The sequence below is a fragment of the Gadus macrocephalus genome, chromosome 10, assembly GCF_031168955.1.
Source record: "Gadus macrocephalus chromosome 10, ASM3116895v1".
NCBI classification, from domain to species: Eukaryota; Metazoa; Chordata; class Actinopteri; order Gadiformes; family Gadidae; genus Gadus; species Gadus macrocephalus.
The window spans coordinates 10,186,436-10,206,455 of record NC_082391.1 but is presented as its reverse complement, the minus strand read 5'-3'; the positions used below and the strand labels follow the sequence as shown (position 1 = coordinate 10,206,455).

Here is a 20,020-nt window from a genome sequence, read left to right as displayed (position 1 = left end):
TTAATGATTTTTAAATGATTATGACCATAAAGTCTTTATTTGTATGGGTTTACATTTCGTTCTGTGTAGCATGGAAAAATGGAGAAACACTCCCATTCAGAATGCATTGGTTTACATTTCGTTCTTTGGAGCATAGTTATTTTTATTTATTTTCAGTTTTTGTGGAGGTGCTTCAAAGATGCTAATTTTTCTGCAATAATCCAAAATCCAATGGAAAAACCCGTTGGCTTTTTGTCAAGGGAAACCCAGGTCGACGCTCACTTCCGGGTTGGCCAACATACGTCCTCCCTCCACCACTCTATACTGTAAAAACACGTGTTCAAATTGAATGATAATGCATGAATCTATTCTTTATTCTGCCATAGTATTTATTTAAGGGGGGGAGGGGGGGGGGGCATACAATTATTTTGGCCATGGTGGATCCAGATCTGTTCCGGAGCATTTCAGCACCTCGGGCAACAGCGCAGGGTTGCCAGGTCCTGCCTGTAAAAAACGTCCTGCCCACATACCGTTCAAAATCCCCCCAAAATGTCCTAGAAGCAGCCCAAGTTGTTTTAGCAGCGAAATGCATTGTGTGTGTGTGTGTGTGTGTGTGTGTGTGTGTGTGTGTGTGTGTGTGTGTGTGTGTGTGTGTGTGTGTGTGTAAGTGCGTTCACATCGCTGGGAATTATGGGAAAAACCTTTTCGCAACGTCGGAAAGTTTGCGTGAACGCCACCTCATGACGCTGTTATGATTCTACTTCCGTTCGGCAACTGGGGCCAAATTAGTTAACAGAGTTAACCAGTTGGTGGCGTATGGTGACTCATTGTTTACTAGTGATGCGCATGACCGTGTCAGACCTCAACGCAAACGTTTTGAACGGTGAGAAAGTTGGCTCAATATAAATCAACCATCATATCACATATTTTCTGCCATGTCTACACTTTACTATTGATTGACGTTGTAACCGTCTGTTGCCATCGACTTTGCTCAGTTTTAAAGGTTGTGTACTGGTAAACCAGCTGTAGATAAGGGCAAGTGTAGCCCTCCATACAGTTGCAATACTGTATGTGCTTCTCAACAAACAATATATTTCTTGCAGCTTCCATGATCCCCGACAATCAGTCAGAACCTATGTTCCACGCCAAACAGATGGTGGCGGTAATCCTCTTGGTGTGATATATACCGCTGACGAAGAAGAACTTCTAGATTCCGAGCGGAGTGCACATGAACGGTCGCTGTCGGAAATACGCGTAAACGTGCGCGTCATCACTGACGAGCCGTCTCGTTATCACCAGGAGAGTGAACGCACCATGTGTATGTGTGCTTAACACGCTATTTTATGTTGAAATGCGACGTAATCCAGTGTTCACGAAAATGTACACTGTCAACGTATGCTTTTGGCGACTGGGTTGGCTCTCAGATAAACGTGTTTCTAACAAGATGATATTGTAGCGTCACAGGGTTTGGGAGGAAGGGGCGGGCCTTCTGAGAGGGGGTTCCGGGGGTTTCCTTCCGGGCGGGAGTTTTGGTTGTTGTAGTTTTCCGGTGGAGCTGTGCCTGCCTGTCCGATTGTGGAATCCAATAAGCCTGCTATCAAACTTAGTTCGCTCACTACCTCGCCTGTGGTTATTACAATATCATTAAAAGTTACATAAAGTAACGGTTTAATAACACAAACGCAGAAAACACGTGAGCTGCTAGTTTAGCGAAAGCAGCGTCCCTAGCAACCTGACGTCGTTGAAACATGTGAGCGAGCCGATGAAATCTTCCTAATAACTATAAAACTAAAGATCAGACACAATCACTGACTGAAGATTATGCAAGTAAAAAGTATATTCCTCGCTAGTAATGTTATTAGAAACACGTTTAACGGTGAATCGGTCCTAAAATATTGCATTTCCCATTCAGATAATAAAGATTAATAAAGATCATACACATTCACTGACTGAAGATTATGCAAGGAAAATGTACATTTCTCGCTAGAAATGTCATTAGAAACACGTTTAATGGTGTATCTGTCCTAAAATATTGCATTTCCCATTCAGATAACAACGATTAATATGGCTACGTAACAAATTCATCAAATGCTAGGAGAACGTATCGCCCCCTGTTGGTGCTATTCCCCCATTCATTTCGAATGGAGAAGAAAGCGTGTTCAGGGTGACGCTTTGCTCGAGCAAAGCGTCACCCTGAACACGCCTTGCGATGTGGACAAACTTATCTATTTTACGCCTTGGCGTGATACCGGGTTGTGTCAGGATACAAAGCCCCCCCCACCTGCCAAATGTCCCCTGTTATGACTACACGTCTGAAATTTCTACAGTCACATCCAGTGGCCGAACGATGTAACCCCAATAAATTTGAAGTGTCTCAGCCTTTGCAAACAAGAAATAGGAGGGGGGTGATGAATATGGCAGGCTAAATTGGCTGGATATTGAATATATCCAATATCCTTCACTCTCTCGAAGGCGAGGCTGTGCTCACTGAGTCTGTAGCCTACATAGTAAAGGATTTCCTTAGTTTTGGATCAGTCACAGTTAAATGTGCTTTCCAGGGTAGGCTACCAAGAGGTTGTCAAAATGAATATGAGTAAATAACATAATGCATAAATGTATTACTTTTAACTATTACGTATTTAAGTGCTCTCGTAGTTCATTATCGTGAATGTTGTAGCGTACATGGGTCGTCGGAGGTTCCATTGCGATGTGTTCGTCTTCAAACTTACTGTACGTCCACACCAGGAGCTCACAAAGTTTCGCTGCGAATTTTTCTGTTCGCTTTGGTCGCTCAAGTCGCTCATGACGTACAATTCAATTATGCAGACGCATTTAAAGGAGCCGTATGCGTTTAGTAGGCCCTACAGACAGCCATATCAAATAGTGAACTCTCCCATATACACCTTGGCCATATTGCCGAGACGGTTTTGCTTGTTCGATAAAGTGCTTCGACAACAAGTAGGACAGTGATTCCCCCCAATATAAAAAATAATCCTAAAATGTAGGCTTATTACAACCGAGAACAAAAAACTCTGCGTGCTGTAGTAGTTGAAATATGTTTCACTGATCTGGATCTGCAAATCATGATCTGCACTCATTCGTCGCATTCAAAACAAATAGACATTAGCGCACATGGCTAATTTGCATACGTGCACAGGACTGGTTGGCTCCGCAAGGCAAATAATGGAACATATCTATCTATCTAGGTCTTTCTGTCTATCTATCTATCAACGCGTGTCTAGTTTTAATGTGATGTATTGTGTGTATGTCCAGTCAGACTTGTTCTGTGTGGTCTTGTAGGCTACTGTCCTGTGTGGGCCGAACCACCTAAATGGATTCCCGACGATTTGTGTCGTTTGGTATTAATAAAGACTTGACTAGGCTATCTATCTAGACTATTTAATTAACAATTATTCACCTCAGGCTCCGTGAATAGTGGGGAATAGAGGGATAAAAGACAAGAGATATATCCCTTGTCATTTATCCCTCGTCTTGTCGATTAGTTTGTTTATGTGACGATTTCAAAAACTTTTTTGGTTTTGTTTAAAGCATGCTACACGCGATTGGTTGGTTAGATTGGTGGCATGTAGAGCAAATTAAAATGAGTCCCGCTTGAATACGAACGTTCTAGATGTAGCCTATAAATACTCCCGCATATCATCACTTGATATCCAAACCACTATGGCGTTTCGATCTCTGAACTGAAAAAGGGTGGGTTCGTTCGTACAACACCGGGTGCCCAGTTACAGCCGCGATTAATACTTCAGCCGACATTTTGTTCAGTGAGTGAATAAAGGTAGGTAGGAACCAAAGTGCCTGCCGATGTTCCCTGGGATCCACGCAAGCGAAGAGCGTCTACATTCCGATTGGCTGTCAGTGTTTGGCCGCTGAAGCGAATAATAGTCATTTGCATAAAGTTAAAAAGTTTTCAACTTCTTTTTGACGCTCTGGTCGCTCAACTTTGGCCGCTGGTAGCGTTGGTCGCTTTGGTCGCTCTTGCCCATAGAAAGTGAATGACTTCCGGCGATTTGGTCGCTCAATTCGCTTCTGGTGTGGACAGGCAGTTACAATCTAAAATATGCCATCGCTTTCTGTGATAAGTTGCTCAACTTGTGATGTTGTGATAGAATATAAACACTAATTTAGACTAATATTGACAGAAGGAAGAGCGCCTCGAACTAAATGAAAGTATGGGGCGTTGACAATAAGCGAATGCGCGTTCACGCGAAGGGGGGTCGTAATATGCGGGCGCTGTCTCCCGTCTTGGTGAACGTGTGTTCGCCTTCTAAGGCCCCGTCCACACGAAGCATAGGAACATAGGTTCCGACGGACCATCCAGACGGAGCCGGCGAATCACACACTTTCTGAAACCACCCTCGGAGGTGGTTTCAAATCTATCCGGACCTATGCGGTTCGTGTTATGATTCGTTTGGATGTCTGAAACTCTTGATGGCAATAGCCCCCCACCAGCTGGGGTCAGAGTTGCGTTGAATTTTTTATTTATTATTTTATTTGTATTCTTTTTGCAGCTTTAAATAAAGCCCCTTGATAAATATAATTACTAACTGTACATTAAAAAGTATTTCTGCTCAATTTTAAAGGTTGAATCTCCTCGTGACTGAATGTTTGGATACAGCGCGCAGGCTTGATGCGCTCCACTTTTTTCTGTGGAGAACCAGCGCCTTGAATATTTACTACAGCGTTTCTACAGCTCGATGCGGTTTCGAAATGACTCCGTCTTTACGGAGCTATCCCTGAACCGCATAAAACGAAATCGGATCGTTTTCACCAACTAATACTCTTCACTAGAAATATTGTGTGAAATGATTTTCAAGCAGTCTTGCGGTATCAGCTTGGTAGATGGAACAGCGAGGTGTCCGATAGGCGGAGATCTAGATCAGCCGGGTGGCCAGCGAAGCTGTGCATCGTGGTGCATGGTGGGAGTTGTTGTCTTCAATCCACAAGCGCCAAAAATTCACTTTCTGCCTTTTCTCTGTCAAGACGGCACGAAATTAGAGTTTTATTTTATTATTCGACTACATATAGGACCCAATTTCAAATCATATTCATGCCTCCACCGGTGAAATGCTCCTTTAAGATGGGCACTGTGAGTCCAGTCCAGTCCTTAAAAAGACTTCCGTAGACACAACATAGGTAGGATGCGGAAATCCCCCCGCTTACCACCAGTACATCATTCACCAACTGACATAAAGTTAAAATAAAATGTTTGCACTATTATATAAATAGGGTTAGGGGGGCTAACCCTTTCATATATAATACCAAAGAATACAGAATCCATACAAAGGTAAATTCATTGCGATTGCCTTCTATCCTACAGCTTTATGTCATTAGAGACGTTTTTTGGAGTTTTCTACTAAAATAAAGATCCACCTGTAGAAGTATTCTACTACCTTCCAGATGCTTCTAGGGTTAACTCAGTGTTTCTACGATGAATCACCAAAAAAATGAGTCATAGTCAGCCGGTTGAGAGGGAGGAGACATGTTTAATAACATAGCCAAGACGAGCTATGCTAGTGTAGTCTATCCTGTTTTTGCAAACAATAATAACACTCACGTAATAACCACCTCCCATCATGTGACATGTGATGACATGACTTCATGTGGAGGAAATTCCCCTTCGGAAAAGTGCTTTGTCATTCTTCCTGCTCCGATTGGTCCAGCACCATTGGCCACGCCCATTTGTTTACATATCAGCGCTTGCGAGAACTCCCGCCCCCTAAAGTTTCTGCACTATAAATATTTCCCATTCGCAAGGAAGGGATCATTGTGTGCCAACAGTAAAAGGGTATTAAATAGGGTAAGTACAACAACAGCCGAGGCCCTTGTAATATTTCTACTGCGCAACAAGCGAGCAGAGACCGAGGTATCGCCATCATGTCAGTGACAATAAAAGCCTATCTACTGGGCAAAGACGACGTCCATAAAGAGATCCGTCGCTTTGCTGTTGATAAAGAGGATTCTACCAGTTTTAATTATCTGAGTAAGAAGGTCGTAGACGTCTTCTCCAATCTCCGCAACATCGGCTTCCAGATGTACTATCGAGGTGAGTTTCAAATGGGTCATTTAAAAAAAAAATATATATGTAAACATGCTGTAGGACATAGCCCAGCTAACGTTATAACATATCAAATCGTGTTCATAAACTTGCCATGTAGCCATTATGGTGTTTGTTTATTTATTCTAAGCAGCTTAAAAGCTATTATGTGTCTTCTTTTTATTTTTTGGTCTCAGGATCCTTCGCTGCCTTATGTCGTCCAATAACATACGATTCAGTATTTCCTTGTTTTACAACCCTACGCATGTTGACCAGGCCGTCCTGCGTCCGCTACTTCCTTGTTATACCAAACTCATTACTCCGTATAGAAGATCAAATAAGACTAACAGGCTGAATCACTGTGAATAGAAATTAAAACTTCAGAAATTATGTTATCACCCCAAACCGTCTAATCCACATCTAGTCTCAAAACAGAGCTTTTGATGGGTTTCATGGGTGATGAGCTATGTGTTATGGCCTTTTAATGACATCTGATTGTTTGGATGTAGATGAAGACGGCGACATGATCGCCTTCTCCTCAGACGATGAGCTGAGAATGGCGCTCACCGTCCTGCAGGACAACACCTTCCGCCTGTTCATTAAAGGTAACACACACACACACACACTTAACGCTGCTACTTCCTATTTTAATTTGTTAAATCATATATTCGTCTACTCATAAAATTTTCTTTGATTCGTATTCCAGAGAAGAAGGAGCACAGGCGTGACTTCCCGCTCCACGCCTTCCCCGGTGGAATCCCACCCTTCACCTTTCCCCCTCCTCCCGGCCCAGGCATGCCTCATGCCCCGCCCCCTCCTCACCCTGGCCCGCCCCCCGTGCATCCCAACGTCACATGCGACGGCTGCGAGGGCCCTGTGGCCGGCACACGCTTCAAGTGCACGGTGTGTCCTGACTACGACCTGTGCTCCACCTGCCAGGCCAAGGGGCTGCACCGCGAACACCCCCTCCTGCCCATCTGGCACCCCCTTGCCAACCTGATGGAGGTCAGCACCGCCCACCTGCAGCTGGCTTCTTTAGATGACTCCTTTCAATGGCTAGCTTCTTTAGATACCCTGTTTGTCTGGTTAGCTTTTTGCATAATCCAGTTGGAGAGTTAGCTTCTTTGATTACCTTTTATGTTAGTTAATTAAGCTGTTTAGAGCTTGTTTAGATCATCGGTTTAGCTCACTTATTTTGCTTCCAAGTACTCTGTGAAAATAACAATGTCATTCGGATGTATTTCTGTCATGGCTCCAGTGGTTTCCTAGGGGCAAGTGGATGAGGAAGATGAGACATTGCATGTGGAACGGAGCTCAGCCCCCGACCAAGCCGGGGCCCACTGGGTTCACCTGTGGGACCCAGTCCACCGCCGCCCCTGGTACTTCGACCAGCCCGCCATCCTCCGACACCTCCAGCTCATCTGGTAAGTCTTAAGGAACATTAATTCAGGTCCAGCCCCCCAAAAAGAACTATACAACTTCAGCCTTAGTTGACTCCTTGGATAGGATAGGTTTAGTGCAGCCCTTGAAAAAAAACCATTATTATTATTATTATTATTGTAAGCATTATTAACTGATGTTGTGGTTGATTACAAGGTCGATCAACCAGAATGGATAAACTGTTGGTTCTAATTGTAAATTGTGGCTTTACAGAAGGGGATACAGGGTTGTTTGTCATCATCATAACTCAACTGAGAACATAACCCAATAATATTTCCCTCAGAAACAACCTAACATGAACTTTTATATGATTATAAAAGGGCTAAAGATACGAATAGAATGATTGTGGAGTAGACTAAGAGAGTTAGTGTTAACCTGATAAAGTACCGGAAATCATAATGTATGATTTCCGTCCTTTTTGTCGCCCCCTGAAGGATATTCTCAAGCCAACGCTGAATTCCTGAAGAACATTGGCGAGGGAGTGGCGGCCATGTTGAGCCCACTAGGTAAATAGACATGCCCACTGGCTCTTTAAAGCACCTTCTCACAATTCTTAAAATACAAATATGTAAAGCTGTACTACGCACACACACACACACACACACACACACACACACACACACACACACACACACACACACACACACATCTATCTAGTACCTGACGCTCCACAATATCATTTAAAACACTCCTGCTTTTCAAACCTGCAGTACTTTCTGGCTGTGCCCATGTCAGGAATCTCTAGATAAGCATTAGCCGTCATTCTAATTAAGACATCAACGGTTGCCCTTGTGTAGACGCTAAGGATAGGCATCTCTACCAGACACGTCATCATTAGCCTCTTGTTCTCTGGTCCAGGCATCGACGTGGACATCGACGTGGAGCACGACGGCCTCAGGACCAAGGTGACCTCCCCAGAAACCCCAGCCCAGTCGGGGGCCCCTGCACCTCCCATGGCCCAAGCTGATGGAGCCACAATGGGTCCAGAGGGAGCAGGGTCCGGGAGTGCTGAGGTGGATATCGACAAGCCAAACAGTCTCGGAGGCATTCACTCTGACAAAGTACTTTATTTTAAACAGACATATGTGTGCTTCATGTCATTTGTTAAATGTTTTTGACGAGCGATTTGTAATGCTTTATGGTTGATTAATGGCTCGATGCTTTTTCTCAGGGCACCAAGGAGTCCGAAGAGGAAGAGTGGACCCACTTGACTCCAAAGGAAGTGGATCCATCCACTGGTGAGCTGCAGTCCCTGATAGGCACCCCCTCTGAGGGCCAGGAGGGCCCAACAGGGCTGCGTGAGGCTGCCCTCTACCCACACCTCCCAGAAGGTACCTGCAGCTTTTACACATCCAGCCTAGTTGAGCCTGGCTTAGGGCAGATTCACACTGAATCATGCATTGCGGCGAAAACTCCAGTTCAACCATTCATTTGATGGGGGAAAAGTATGTTTAGGCTGATCAGTGGCGCTGGCCCCACGAAGAAGAACCTTGTTTACCATCATGGTAAACAAGGTTCAACAGAATGGTACAATGCTTAAGTTACATGGTAATGTAAGCATTGTACCATTCTTCTGTTTACCAAGCCACTTTGAAGATGGAACAGACATTGGTTGCCGCTGTGTTGTCCTTTCCAACCCTGCCATTAAGGAGTTGTTTAAGTTAAAAACAAATACTTCCCATACTGTTTCTCTAACTGCAATTTGTTGATTATGCCTTTTCGCTGACTCTTGGGGTGTTCAAGGGTCCAACTGAGTAATAATAATGTTTACTTAAAGGACAGTTTCCTGTATTCTCATCAAGTAGAATAATGCATAAGGGGATCTCTGCTCCCTCGTGACTGGTTAACCCCAGGCACTAAGGTTCAGAGCTTACATTATGAACGGGAAACGACATATGGATTTTTCCATCACATCATGTGTGGAGCAGAGCTGTTCTCAGCATTCCTGAGATCTGTGCCAGTGTATAAGAAATCCTTGCTCTTGCCAATGCATTGGACTTCTCCTTGCGGAGAGACGCAGGGCGATCTCCCATCTGAGGCCTCGGATTATTGTGAGGCCGGATCCGGATTTCAAGACGGATGCCATATGAGCCGTTTTATAATTTGCAAACAATACATTGCTTAAGTATACATTAGCTGTTCAAGTTATTGTATCAGACTAATCGTTGCTTGTTATTGTCAAAATATTGTTGCGCTTAGCTCATCATGCCCTCATTTTCTTTTAGTGTCCTCAACTAGGCCGCTTAAGTTGAGTCCTGGGAGGAGGGGGTCGGGAAGCAGTATTAAACACTGTCAATGTTACATATTATACCTTGAAGCCTGGTTTATACTCCACAGCCTGGTTAAGTATTTTGTGGTACAAAATATGGCTCAAGCTAAACTCAATTATAGCTAGACATGTACGTCCTATCCACATGCTTGCTTCCATGATTCACAGTATTGGATAAATGGGCTATAGGAAGTTAATCGCTAATGTCTTGCAGAGGCAGACCCCAGACTGGTGGAGTCCCTGTCCCAGATGCTATCCATGGGCTTCAGCGACGAGGGAGGCTGGCTGACCCGCCTCCTGCAGACCAAGGCCTGTGACATCGGAGCCGCGCTGGACACCATCCACTACTCCAAGCCCCCCAAGAAGTAGTCATGGCAACCACCTTCAAGAATTTAGCAAGAGCATCCCTTTAACAGTTTATTTTCTTTCTGTGTCGACTACTCCAGGCTGATGTCCATTTGGCCGAGAAATTTTTCATATTGGACATGTTTATAAAATGAGCTCACTGTTCATCAAAATGTGATGGACTAATATGGTTTTCAAATATTTGGTGTTGATTAATTCGAAATGAATGACATTTATTGATAATATTAAGACACTTAGTCGTTAATAAAAAGGTTAAATTAGGACTAGGATATGAACTCCTTGATTAATATTCACCTGTGAATTAAAAGTTGAATAGACATTTACTACGTACGCTATTGGAATAAGTGCACTTCTGTTTGAAAGATATCTATTCTCATGCTATACTTTGTTAACCAGTATATAAACCATAAAACTCTTGCAAATGAATTCAAAAGATATATATTTTCTTTAATTTTCATTGCTCGACATTTCTTTACTTCCAAAACAATGAATTGATAGCTTTTCTTTTTAAAACATGTCAAAGTCGTCGCCGGTATTGAACAGGGAGTTGAAGGGGAGGGAGGGGCGTGGTTTGAGATGAGGGGTCAGGGTCTGTGAAGATTCTGCCTTGGGGAGCTCTGATTGGTGGCCTGATTCTATCATGTTACCAACACAGGGAGTGGCTGAAGATTCCAACATATCAAGAGGCTTTCTCTCCATGTTGTTTGCCAGATGGCTGTCTTCTTCATCTTCCTCCTCTTTCTCCTGCTGATGAGGAACTGGGAGAAACTGGGCCCATTTTGAGATAGGGGCAGCTGCAGAAGACATGAATGAACAGGGTTGGTTGCTCAGACGAAATCTGTCAGAGCCAGAGTTGCTGACATCAGGCTTGGTTTGGTTCACTTCTGGGTTGATGGTTCCTCTGGTAAAACCTGGATTAGCCTGGTTGTTTCGGTTGATGGTATTTCTGGTAAAATCCTGCCTGGTTTGGTTGGAGCATGTACTGATGGAGATGCGTGTATGCTGTACAGTGGAGGGCTTGCTGATGGGCATTACTGGTAGCTGATGGAGCTGAAAAATATACATTTTGTGAGAGATTGTAGATAACAATTAGTTGGCATAATGACAACAGAACAATCTCTCAATGACAGAAATAACCATCTTAATGATTTTGACAAAATCTCTCAATGACAACCATCTTAATGACAGAACCAACTTTTAATGACAAAAGTTACCATTTTAACAATAACTACCTCTAAACGACAGAACTTAAGATAGAACTAATCTAAAGCAGCGGTTCTCAAACTTTTTATACCGCATACCACCACAGAAATTATTTGTCTCCCGAAGTACCACCATTATGACAGATGTTATAAAATATAACATACAGTAGCGTAGGCCTGCGTCCCTATTCAGCTACGCACATCTCATGCAGGAGGCACCTTTATTCTTAAAAATATTATTATTTATTGTTAGCTGTTGTCAGCTGTACAAAGTGGTAGCACTAGAACAGAGACACGGAGACACATACTGTGGCAACCCGGCCCGGGCCAATTAAGGACATGGAGAACACCTGTGGAACTCATTCGGGGCTATCCCAGCCATGTGGCTCCTTACGGAGAGACTGGTCCTCGTGGGTGACGGGATTCCACGACGGATGGGACCGTTGATTCCTCCCAGGTTTTTACGTTCTTTTGTCAGGGTGTCCGCGGAGGTCTTAAAAGTCTTAAAAAGTCTTAAATTCATTTTTCTAAATTTAAGGCCTTAAAAAGTCTTAAATTCGTCAAAAATGTCATATGCTGGTCTTAAATTTATAACTCGGAGGTCTTAAATTTGTCGGGGCAGGGTTATTTAATTTTTTATTTTTCTCGTGGGACTTTTCGGGAAGGAGATGTACGAGAGGCTACTTTCTTGCTAGCTGCATATATAAACGGATGTCTGCGCGCTTGCTAGCTAGTCTGCAACAATGGGTAAATGCAAGTTCAACGTCAGTTGGCTGGAAGACGTCCGTTTCCGAGGTTGGCTAGCGTCCGTTGCCAACCCAGAACAGGCCAGATGCATTCCGTGCAAAAGTAGCCTACATTCAAGCTCGGCACCATGGGGATTAAGGCTGTCGTCAGCCATATGCAGAGCCAAAAACATAAAACCTCTGCCAGGAGCCACACACAGACCCCAGCCATTTCTACGTTTTGCATCTCTGCCCCGGCGCCACCGCCGCAGACGGTCCGCGCTGCTAGCACTGACCTGAGGGTAGCATTTGGTGCGACACCAACACTGAAAGCGGAGGTGTTGTGGATTCTAAACACAGTGGTCAAGCACCAGTCCTACAACTCGAATGAGGGGATAGGAGATCTCTTCGGTTTGATGTTCCCTGACTCTCAAATCGCGAGCACCTTTACTGCTGGAAGGGACAAAACGGCGTATATAACTCGCTTCGGACCAGCGCCTTTCATCCGAAACGAGCTAATCTGCAGCGTCAACAAGGCTGATTTTGTTTTGATATTTGAGACGTTGAACCACGCCACTAAAAGCAAGCAACTTGACGTGCACGTCCGATATTGGGTCGGAGATCGAGTGCATTCCCGGTACTTGGGCTCGCAATTCATGGGGCCCCACATATATGAGGGTAAAAGGGATGATGATACATAATATTTTTTGGACAATATGCAGAATCTTTTCACTTACGAATTAACACGGTCGGCTATTTTTGCCAGCACGCCACCCTAGCCATATTATGGGCAACCGTGTTCCCCTTGGCTGTGATTTGAACTTTGAATTCCTCGGAGTTCATAATAATACATTGCTCGCCTTGGATGAAATACACCACTCTCTTGCGCGATTTATTTTGCATAAGGGTGAGTCAAATGACGCGAGAAACGCCCCTTTTATGTGAACGCGCATTGAACCTAAAGCGGAAAACCTGGTTCAACTAATTGAATCTAAAGTGAGCGTCTTGGTACCATTTAACTGTGATTGCGAGTTGCGGCTCTGTCGAGCCAGGTATTCCCAAGAAACCCTGGGTATGTTCAACGAGGTTCCTGGTATACCCCCCAGGTCTTACTGAAGGCATTTATTTAATGGTGAAAATATTATTAATCAATGGCGTAAATATCGATGGTGCAACCGGTGCAGCTGCCCGGGGGCCCAGACGCTGTCACCCCCCTCTCAACAACTCACAACTTGGGTGCACCATAAATACGTGCTGGTGCACCCAAATTAAAAATGTAGGCGCACCAGTGCACCCAAGGAAAAAGTTAGTCTGGAGCCCTGGAGTATCACTTTATGTTCAATAAACAGACAGAAAGTAAACTTGAATGAGTCTCATTGAGTGACACACATGCTATGCTTGGGTTGTAATACAGCGGGATCCCCCCCACCATCGCAGGTTTAAGGTCTTAAATTTCATTCAAGGTGGTATTAAAAAGGTCTTAAAAAGTCTTAAATTTGACTTGCTGAAACCTGCAGATACCCCGTTTGTGTTTTGAGAGACTTTGTATTATGTTTTGGATTAAACATGCCTTTTTTTTCTTTTTTTCCCCTCAAAGTTGTGTCCTGTTTGGGAGGAGGTGGTTCGCTCACCGTAGGGGGTTGCCACATATGGTGGAGAATGCAGGCAACTCGACCGAGCTACCGGGCATTTTGGGATGGAACACCAACCTCAAGCAACCCCCAAACCAGACCATGACATAGCCGGAGACGCAGCCCGAGACGACGCAGCCCGAGACGACGCCGCCCGAGACGACGCCGCCCGAGACGACGCCGCCCGAGACGAGGCCGCGGGAGACGAGGCCGCGGGAGACGAGGCCGCGGGAGACGAGGCTGCGGGAGACGACCCTCAAAACTTTGTATTATGTTTTGGATTAAACATGCCTTTTTTGGCTTTTCCCCACAAAGTTGTGTTGTTTGGGAGGAGGAGGTTCACTCACCGTAGCGGGTTGCCACAATACACATACACACACACACAGCAAGTGAGAACATGATCTCATGGTAAATGTATTTCCCTTCGTACAGTGGCGGCTGGTTATTAAAGTGAGGGAGGAAGGACTGCGTGCTTGGTTGCCATTGGCCTGCCTGCACTGTTAGTGGCACGTATGATGGCCTAATTATGTGAGTTTCAAGGTGTTTTGGAGAACTACAAAATAGCAGGAAGGGATAATGTGAATTGATACAAATCCACCAGTGGCAGCATTGTACTTTGAAAGCTGGTGGGCAGCATGTCTTGGGCTACCAGGGCAGAGAGGGAAAGGTTGCAAAGCCAATTAGTCAAATCAGGCCTACTCTTGATTTGTAAAATTAAATAAAAAAAATCTGGGCCTATTTTTGCCCTCAATGACTGAAGCTATTGGTTGTAATTTGGCTATGTTTATTTTCAGCTACAATTGTTAAAAGAAAAATGAAGACAAGACCAAAAGTGAAAATGCATCATTTAAAATGCATCATGCTCTGAATTATTCACCAACATCCTTTCCACAATATCAAACAGAACGGTCAGAGTAACAAACAATTAAAAGAACAAGAACATTATTTCACAACTATTTGCATGGGCTGTAAGCCTAACATTGTTTGAGGCAAATGTGGATGTTAATGGATGTTTCAGAATGTTGTTCATGGTGTTAAGCCAATTAAGACTGAGGGACTTCATTCATAGATCAAGTCAATGCTCCGCAGCTCGGCCGCGGGCAGCCCGGCCGCAGGCTCCGCAGCGGGCTTCAGAAACGCTAATATAAGCGAACAAAGCCGCGTGGCATACGACTGAGGGGGTTCGTTGGTTCTCGTAGCATAGACATGAGGGGATAACCCCTCCCTCCAGGCTGCTCCACAGCAAGGGCTCCTGCTTATTGGTTCATAGCGCAGCCATGCGCTATGAACAGATGTAGGCGGGATCCAGATCCCTTAGCTAGTCACAACCACTCAGAGGAGGACTTTCCTCCTCTCCCATTGAACCCCATGTTATTCACCGGCAGCCAACACTTTCGGTGAAATTAATGGGAGTCAATGGAGGCTGAGGGAGGAACGTCCTCCCTGAAGTAATTGTCAATAGACGATAGGAGGTGCTAATGTCCCTTTATTGAGGGAAACAAACATTACATATACAAAGGCATTAAAGTATAGTGATATTAATTCATTAGTAGTCTGGGCAATCTACATTTTTTATTCTCAACAATGTTAAGGAGGATCTTCCTCCCCCTCCTCACTGGAGAAGCCTCCACTGCATTCATACTAATTTTGATAGTATTGTTTTTAATCTAATGATTTTGCAGTATGTGTACCATAGTTTGAGAACCACTGATCTAAAGGACAGATCAAAGATTGAAGATAGGAAGATGTTGGCCTAACGACCAAACCATCTCTTGGCTTAATGAAAGAACTTAAATTATATAACTATTCGAAATTATATATTTAACGTAAGGACAGCACTTTTACCTTTCCCCCTCTGCAGTGGTGGTGTATCTCTTCGTTTAACAAGCCTTCGTCCGCTCTGCCTACAGCTCTTTTCCTCTTCCTGTCGGTACAAAACGGAAACAAGGCTCAAAAACACAGCGTGTATGGGAGAGATTTACCATTGGTTTAAAATGACGTATAATCATTATCTTGCCAATACAAATGAAACATGCGTCTCAAAAAGCACCAAGTCAACAAAGGACTACATTCTCAGTGACATCCACGTCTGTTGTTACTTATTCAAACTTTCTGATGCCACTGAGATGAACCTTGTTTACTTAGCTGACTTCAAGGGGATCCCTAAAACTGTAAACCAACTTCAATCTGGTTCAACCCATCCTGACCCCCTGCATTCTTTCCCTCACTTTACTTCTACCAACTTATATGTTAAGGTTAACTGGTTGATGTTAAAGTCAAATATTGTCTGCTTTATGAATGGACTCCACATACACATACGGTGGTATTGTCAATTGGTTAAAGGTATGCTTTATTGTCTGAGTAGAAGTGATTTTAAATTTTTCACTGTGCTCATTCATGTCATATCTCTAGTTTTAACTAATATATGTGGTATAGACATTTGTTTTCTTTGATTCGACTTTGTGTGGGTGACAATTGGATTACAATCAAATAGTACCTCACTGCTTTACATCTGAGATAACTGATGTTTAAGATGTCAGTTCCAAGTATCCGTAGGAGGATAGACGTATGTTCAGTTTATGGGGAACAATTTATAGAACCAATGCATAGGGTGTTGTGATTGGTCATTGCATGTAGGAGGAATCCAAACATTTTGGCAACATAACCTGAAGCCTTATCCAAAACAGGAGTTCTTTGCAAACCCACTCAGGTTTGTTATTACTTTTTATAATAAAGGCTTTATCTTTCAAACTTTGGCTTTATCGACATGTTGTGTTTGTTTTCAATGGAATGTTGTGTTTATCCACGACACGTGATACATGCTTCATGGACCACTGCCAGCAACACGTTAGTGTCAACCCAAAATCCAACATTAGACAATGCTTCAATAAAACACAAGGCCATCTTAAAAAGGTTGCCTGAAATTAGATTGTTAATTCAGACAGTTTCTGGAGATAAACAAATCTATTAAATGCAATGGTTATGATTAGTATATGTTGAACATTAATGTTCAAGTGCTTTTCAGCTGGTTTCAGGCAGAGCTTGATTCTCTCTGGTGGAATGAGTCAAAAAAATACCTGGCATTCCTGTAGTCATGGAGAGGGCTTGTGCTCAGGTAAACGGTGTCCTCAGGCTCCTCCCTTTCCTGTTGCCTGTTCAGCAGGTATTTGTCCCAAAGGCTCTCCTCTGCCTACAATACACAATAGCCAATCAGTGAACATCAACGATCTAACACAACCCCTAACCCTCCCTCTTTGTGTAACTGACGTATTGACAGATTCAAGACCCCCCCCCCCCCCATTAAACTGACATAGCTCTGTGATACTAACCAGCTCAGTGTTGCTCGGTCTCAAATCGTGGCCACTGACCGCCCAAGCTCCATCTCCAAACGATTGTCCAGCCTCCTCGTCCTTTTCCCTGTCATAACGAACCATCAGATCCAGGTTAACAGTCCCTGTGTACCAACAGGGACACGTCACCATGACAACCACTCAAAAGTGTGTCAAGTAAAACTGATTGTTTGAGCTAATGAGTTAAAGTTAAGACTTTTTCCTGTTGAGCGTGAGGTCAAGTTGTGGTTACCTTAGCGACCAGGTCACATGCTCCTGCTCCAGCTCTCCTCGCTTTGCGTTCAGCTTCTGAACGTGGCGTCGGCAGTCGGCCCCAGTGCCACGCCCAAACTCCTTGGATAGAGACCGATCCACACAAGGGTCACAGATTCGACATAATTATGCCTAAAATGTAGGAATGATGAGAAAGGAAGAATAGGAAAAGTAGTCTTGCTACTTTATACTTAAAAATGTGCTGTAGGAAAGCTTGAGCAATTTGAGTGTAATATGTTGAAATGGCATAGTCAACCTCCGTCAGCTATTAGTGCAGTGGTAGGTATTTTTCAGCATGTGAACCCATTTCTGTCTCTGAAAATATATGCGACCCAAATAACTTTTGTGCATTTGCTTCCACGGCTTCCATTGCTATGATTCATTAGACAGTCAGTTCGTATACAGGACGTTTATAAGACCTAAAATGCTTTATCAGGTGGGAACCACTGTTTAAGTGCAATCCTGTGTGAGAAGATCTGTTTCCAGTTGATAGTGCCTGCCTCTTTATTGTACGTCCACACCAGGAGCGACCAAAGCGTCTAAGACGCTATGGTCGCTCACAAAGTTTCGCTGCGAATTTTTCTGTTCGCTTTGGTCTCTCAAGTCGCTCGAGTCATGACGTACAATTCAATTATGCAGACGCATTTAAAAGGAGCCGTATGCGTTTAGTAGGCCCTACAGACAGCCATATCAAATAGTGAACTCTCCCATACACCTTGGCCATATTGCCGAGACGGTTTTGCTTGTTCATAAAGTGCTTCGACAACAAGTAGGACATTCCCCCCAATATAAAAAAAATCCTAAAATGTAGGCTAATTACAACCGAGAACAAAAAAAACCTGCGTGCTGTAGTAGTTAAAATATGTTTCACTGATCTGCAAATCATGATCTGCACTCATTCGTCGCACTCAAAACAAATAGACATTGGCGCACATGGCTAATTTGCATACGTGCACAGGACTGGTTGGCTCCGCAAGGCAAATAATGGAACATATCTATCTATCTCGGCCTATCTGTCTATCTATCTATCAACGCGTGTCTAGTTTTAATGTGATGTATTGTGTGTATGTCCAGTCAGACTTGTTCTGTGTGGTCTTGTAGGCTACTGTCCTGTGTGGGCCGAACCACCTAAATGGATTCCCGACGATTTGTGTCGTTTGGTATTAATAAAGACTTGACTAGGCTATCTATCTATCTAGACTATTTAATTAACAATTATTCACCTCAGGCTCCGTGAATAGTGGGGAATAGAGGGATAAAAGACAAGAGATATATCCCTTGTCATTTATCCCTCGTCTTGTCGATTAGTTTGTTTATGTGACGATTTTGTTTTTGTTTAAAGCATGCTACACGCGATTGGTTGGTTAGATTGGTGGCATGGAGAGCAAATTAAAATGATTCCCGCTTAAATACGAACGTTCTAGATGTCATCATCATCATCGGGGGCCCATCAACCTACAGCCGCGATTAATACTTCAGCCGACATTTTGTTGTCGGCTGACGGCGAGTGAATAAAGGTAGGTAGGAACCAAAGTGCCTGCCGATGTTCCCTGGGATCCACGCAAGCGAAGAGCGTCTACATTCCGATTGGCTGTCAGTGTTTGGACGCTGAAGCGAATCATAGTCATTTGCATAAAGTTAAAAAGTTTTCAACTTCTTTTTGACGCTCTGGTCGCTCAACTTTGGCCGCTGGTAGCGTTGGTCGCTTTGGTCGCTCTTGCCCATAGAAAGCGAATGACTTCCGGCGATTTGGTCGCTCAATTCGCTTCTGGTGTGGACGTACAGTCAATTTAGATGTTGGGCTGCTCCGGATAATCATTCCCCTGATTGGTTTGGGCAATCCATGTTGCCTGTCAATCAAGTGTGTCAATCCCTGCGATTAAACGGCAGGGTTGTAGCCTACGGTGTCATTTTCTCAGTGGCGAAATGTTGTTCTCCTTCACTCTCTCTCTCTCTTTACAATTTATATCTTACCTACAGCACTCTTAAATTTACATTGAGAGAGGCAGTTGTATGAACGAGATTACGTATTAGAAAAATGGTTAATCCAATGGAATTACGTATATAATTAAGTATAATATTTAAAGTGACTTCCCCCAAACATGCAAGATAAATAAAAAAAGCCTACCTTAAAAACGGACTGCTTCTCTCCGCACATTTTACAGCTCCATTTCTTTGCCTTTATCACCTGTGACAAGTGAGTCTCAGATTAACGAGTCTCAGCAAAAGCACGCTTGTCGCAATTTAAGAGATCTTCAGTACAGTTAACGTTAGAGATTGAACGCTTCAGATTTATTGAAAGTGTTGCTCATGCTCATACATGACAAACGTGGATTTTTGGCAGACCGATACAAATAGGGTGACCCAAGCTGTCCGTAGAGATGCAATATAAAAATGTGTCGTCATTAAATACATATATATCTTTTGAGGGCACTCCATAGTCCTCCACCTAGGACTAGGGACACCAGCTATCCAACAATTACTAACGATAATGCAAATAATGCAGTTGATGGCTTAAAAGACTGCTGTCAAGTTACCTGCTGTACTTGGTAGGTTTGGCAAGAATAGCATCTCAAGACATGGAATTGTTGTGCCATTGTTAAGTTTATATGAGATAGTTAGTTAACCCACTACAGCTGAGATCTTGGGTTTTTCCCCGGTAAAGTTTGAAGCATGGATGAAGTAAATGTCGCTAGACGCGGTCCAGAAATTGTCCACAGCGCCCTCTTAAGAATCGGCGGGGATCTGTTG

At 43.7% G+C, this 20,020-nt stretch overlaps 2 protein-coding genes and 1 long non-coding RNA gene across 8 annotated transcripts; 2 read left to right on the top strand and 1 right to left on the bottom strand.

Moving 5' to 3' along the window:
• The first annotated feature begins 5,719 nt into the window (after nt 1–5,719).
• Nucleotides 5,720–10,535, top strand: sqstm1 (sequestosome 1). The gene is made up of 8 exons (XM_060063480.1): nt 5,720–6,043; nt 6,544–6,639; nt 6,741–7,039; nt 7,293–7,458; nt 7,909–7,980; nt 8,333–8,535; nt 8,646–8,805; nt 9,958–10,535. The coding sequence occupies exons 1-8, from the start codon at nt 5,875–5,877 to the stop codon at nt 10,110–10,112; spliced, it is 1,320 nt and encodes a 439-aa protein (XP_059919463.1). The 5' UTR covers nt 5,720–5,874; the 3' UTR covers nt 10,113–10,535.
• Nucleotides 10,230–19,997, bottom strand: mrnip (MRN complex interacting protein). Of its 6 annotated transcripts, none has more exons than XM_060063491.1 (7): nt 19,807–19,997; nt 19,398–19,457; nt 17,250–17,401; nt 16,997–17,121; nt 16,745–16,857; nt 15,513–15,591; nt 10,230–11,159 (listed from the first exon to the last, which is right to left on the bottom strand). In XM_060063491.1, exons 4-7 carry the CDS (start codon nt 17,099–17,101, stop codon nt 10,617–10,619), a joined length of 840 nt encoding a protein of 279 aa, XP_059919474.1. In that variant the 5' UTR covers nt 17,102–17,121; nt 17,250–17,401; nt 19,398–19,457; nt 19,807–19,997; the 3' UTR covers nt 10,230–10,616. The 6 variants fall into 6 exon arrangements, with proteins under 6 accessions (XP_059919474.1, XP_059919473.1, XP_059919471.1 ...); XM_060063490.1 differs by having other exon boundaries at nt 17,250–17,350; XM_060063488.1 differs by having other exon boundaries at nt 16,997–17,084; nt 17,250–17,350; nt 19,807–19,996.
• LOC132466357 (uncharacterized) lies at nt 17,350–19,956 on the top strand. Its single transcript, XR_009527848.1, has 2 exons — nt 17,350–17,778; nt 19,055–19,956. It is a non-coding gene; the product is annotated as an uncharacterized LOC132466357 (long non-coding RNA).
• Nucleotides 19,998–20,020: the final 23 nt, after the last annotated feature.

Excerpts from the sequence above, each read along its gene's own strand:
- sqstm1 (XM_060063480.1), top strand. The coding sequence starts at position 5,875 with ATGTCAGTGACAATAAAAGCCTATCTACTGGGCAAAGACGACGTCCAT. Across the intron at positions 7,981-8,332 it reads GGCCATGTTGAGCCCACTAG|GCATCGACGTGGACATCGAC; the intron begins GTAAATAGACAT and ends TCTCTGGTCCAG. Across the intron at positions 8,806-9,957 it reads CTACCCACACCTCCCAGAAG|AGGCAGACCCCAGACTGGTG; the intron begins GTACCTGCAGCT and ends AATGTCTTGCAG.
- mrnip (XM_060063488.1), bottom strand. The coding sequence starts at position 19,866 with ATGGCACAACAATTCCATGTCTTGAGATGCTATTCTTGCCAAACCTAC. Across the intron at positions 19,458-19,806 it reads AAACCTACCAAGTACAGCAG|GTGATAAAGGCAAAGAAATG; the intron begins GTAACTTGACAG and ends CACTTGTCACAG. Across the intron at positions 16,858-16,996 it reads GACCGAGCAACACTGAGCTG|GCAGAGGAGAGCCTTTGGGA; the intron begins GTTAGTATCACA and ends TGTGTATTGTAG.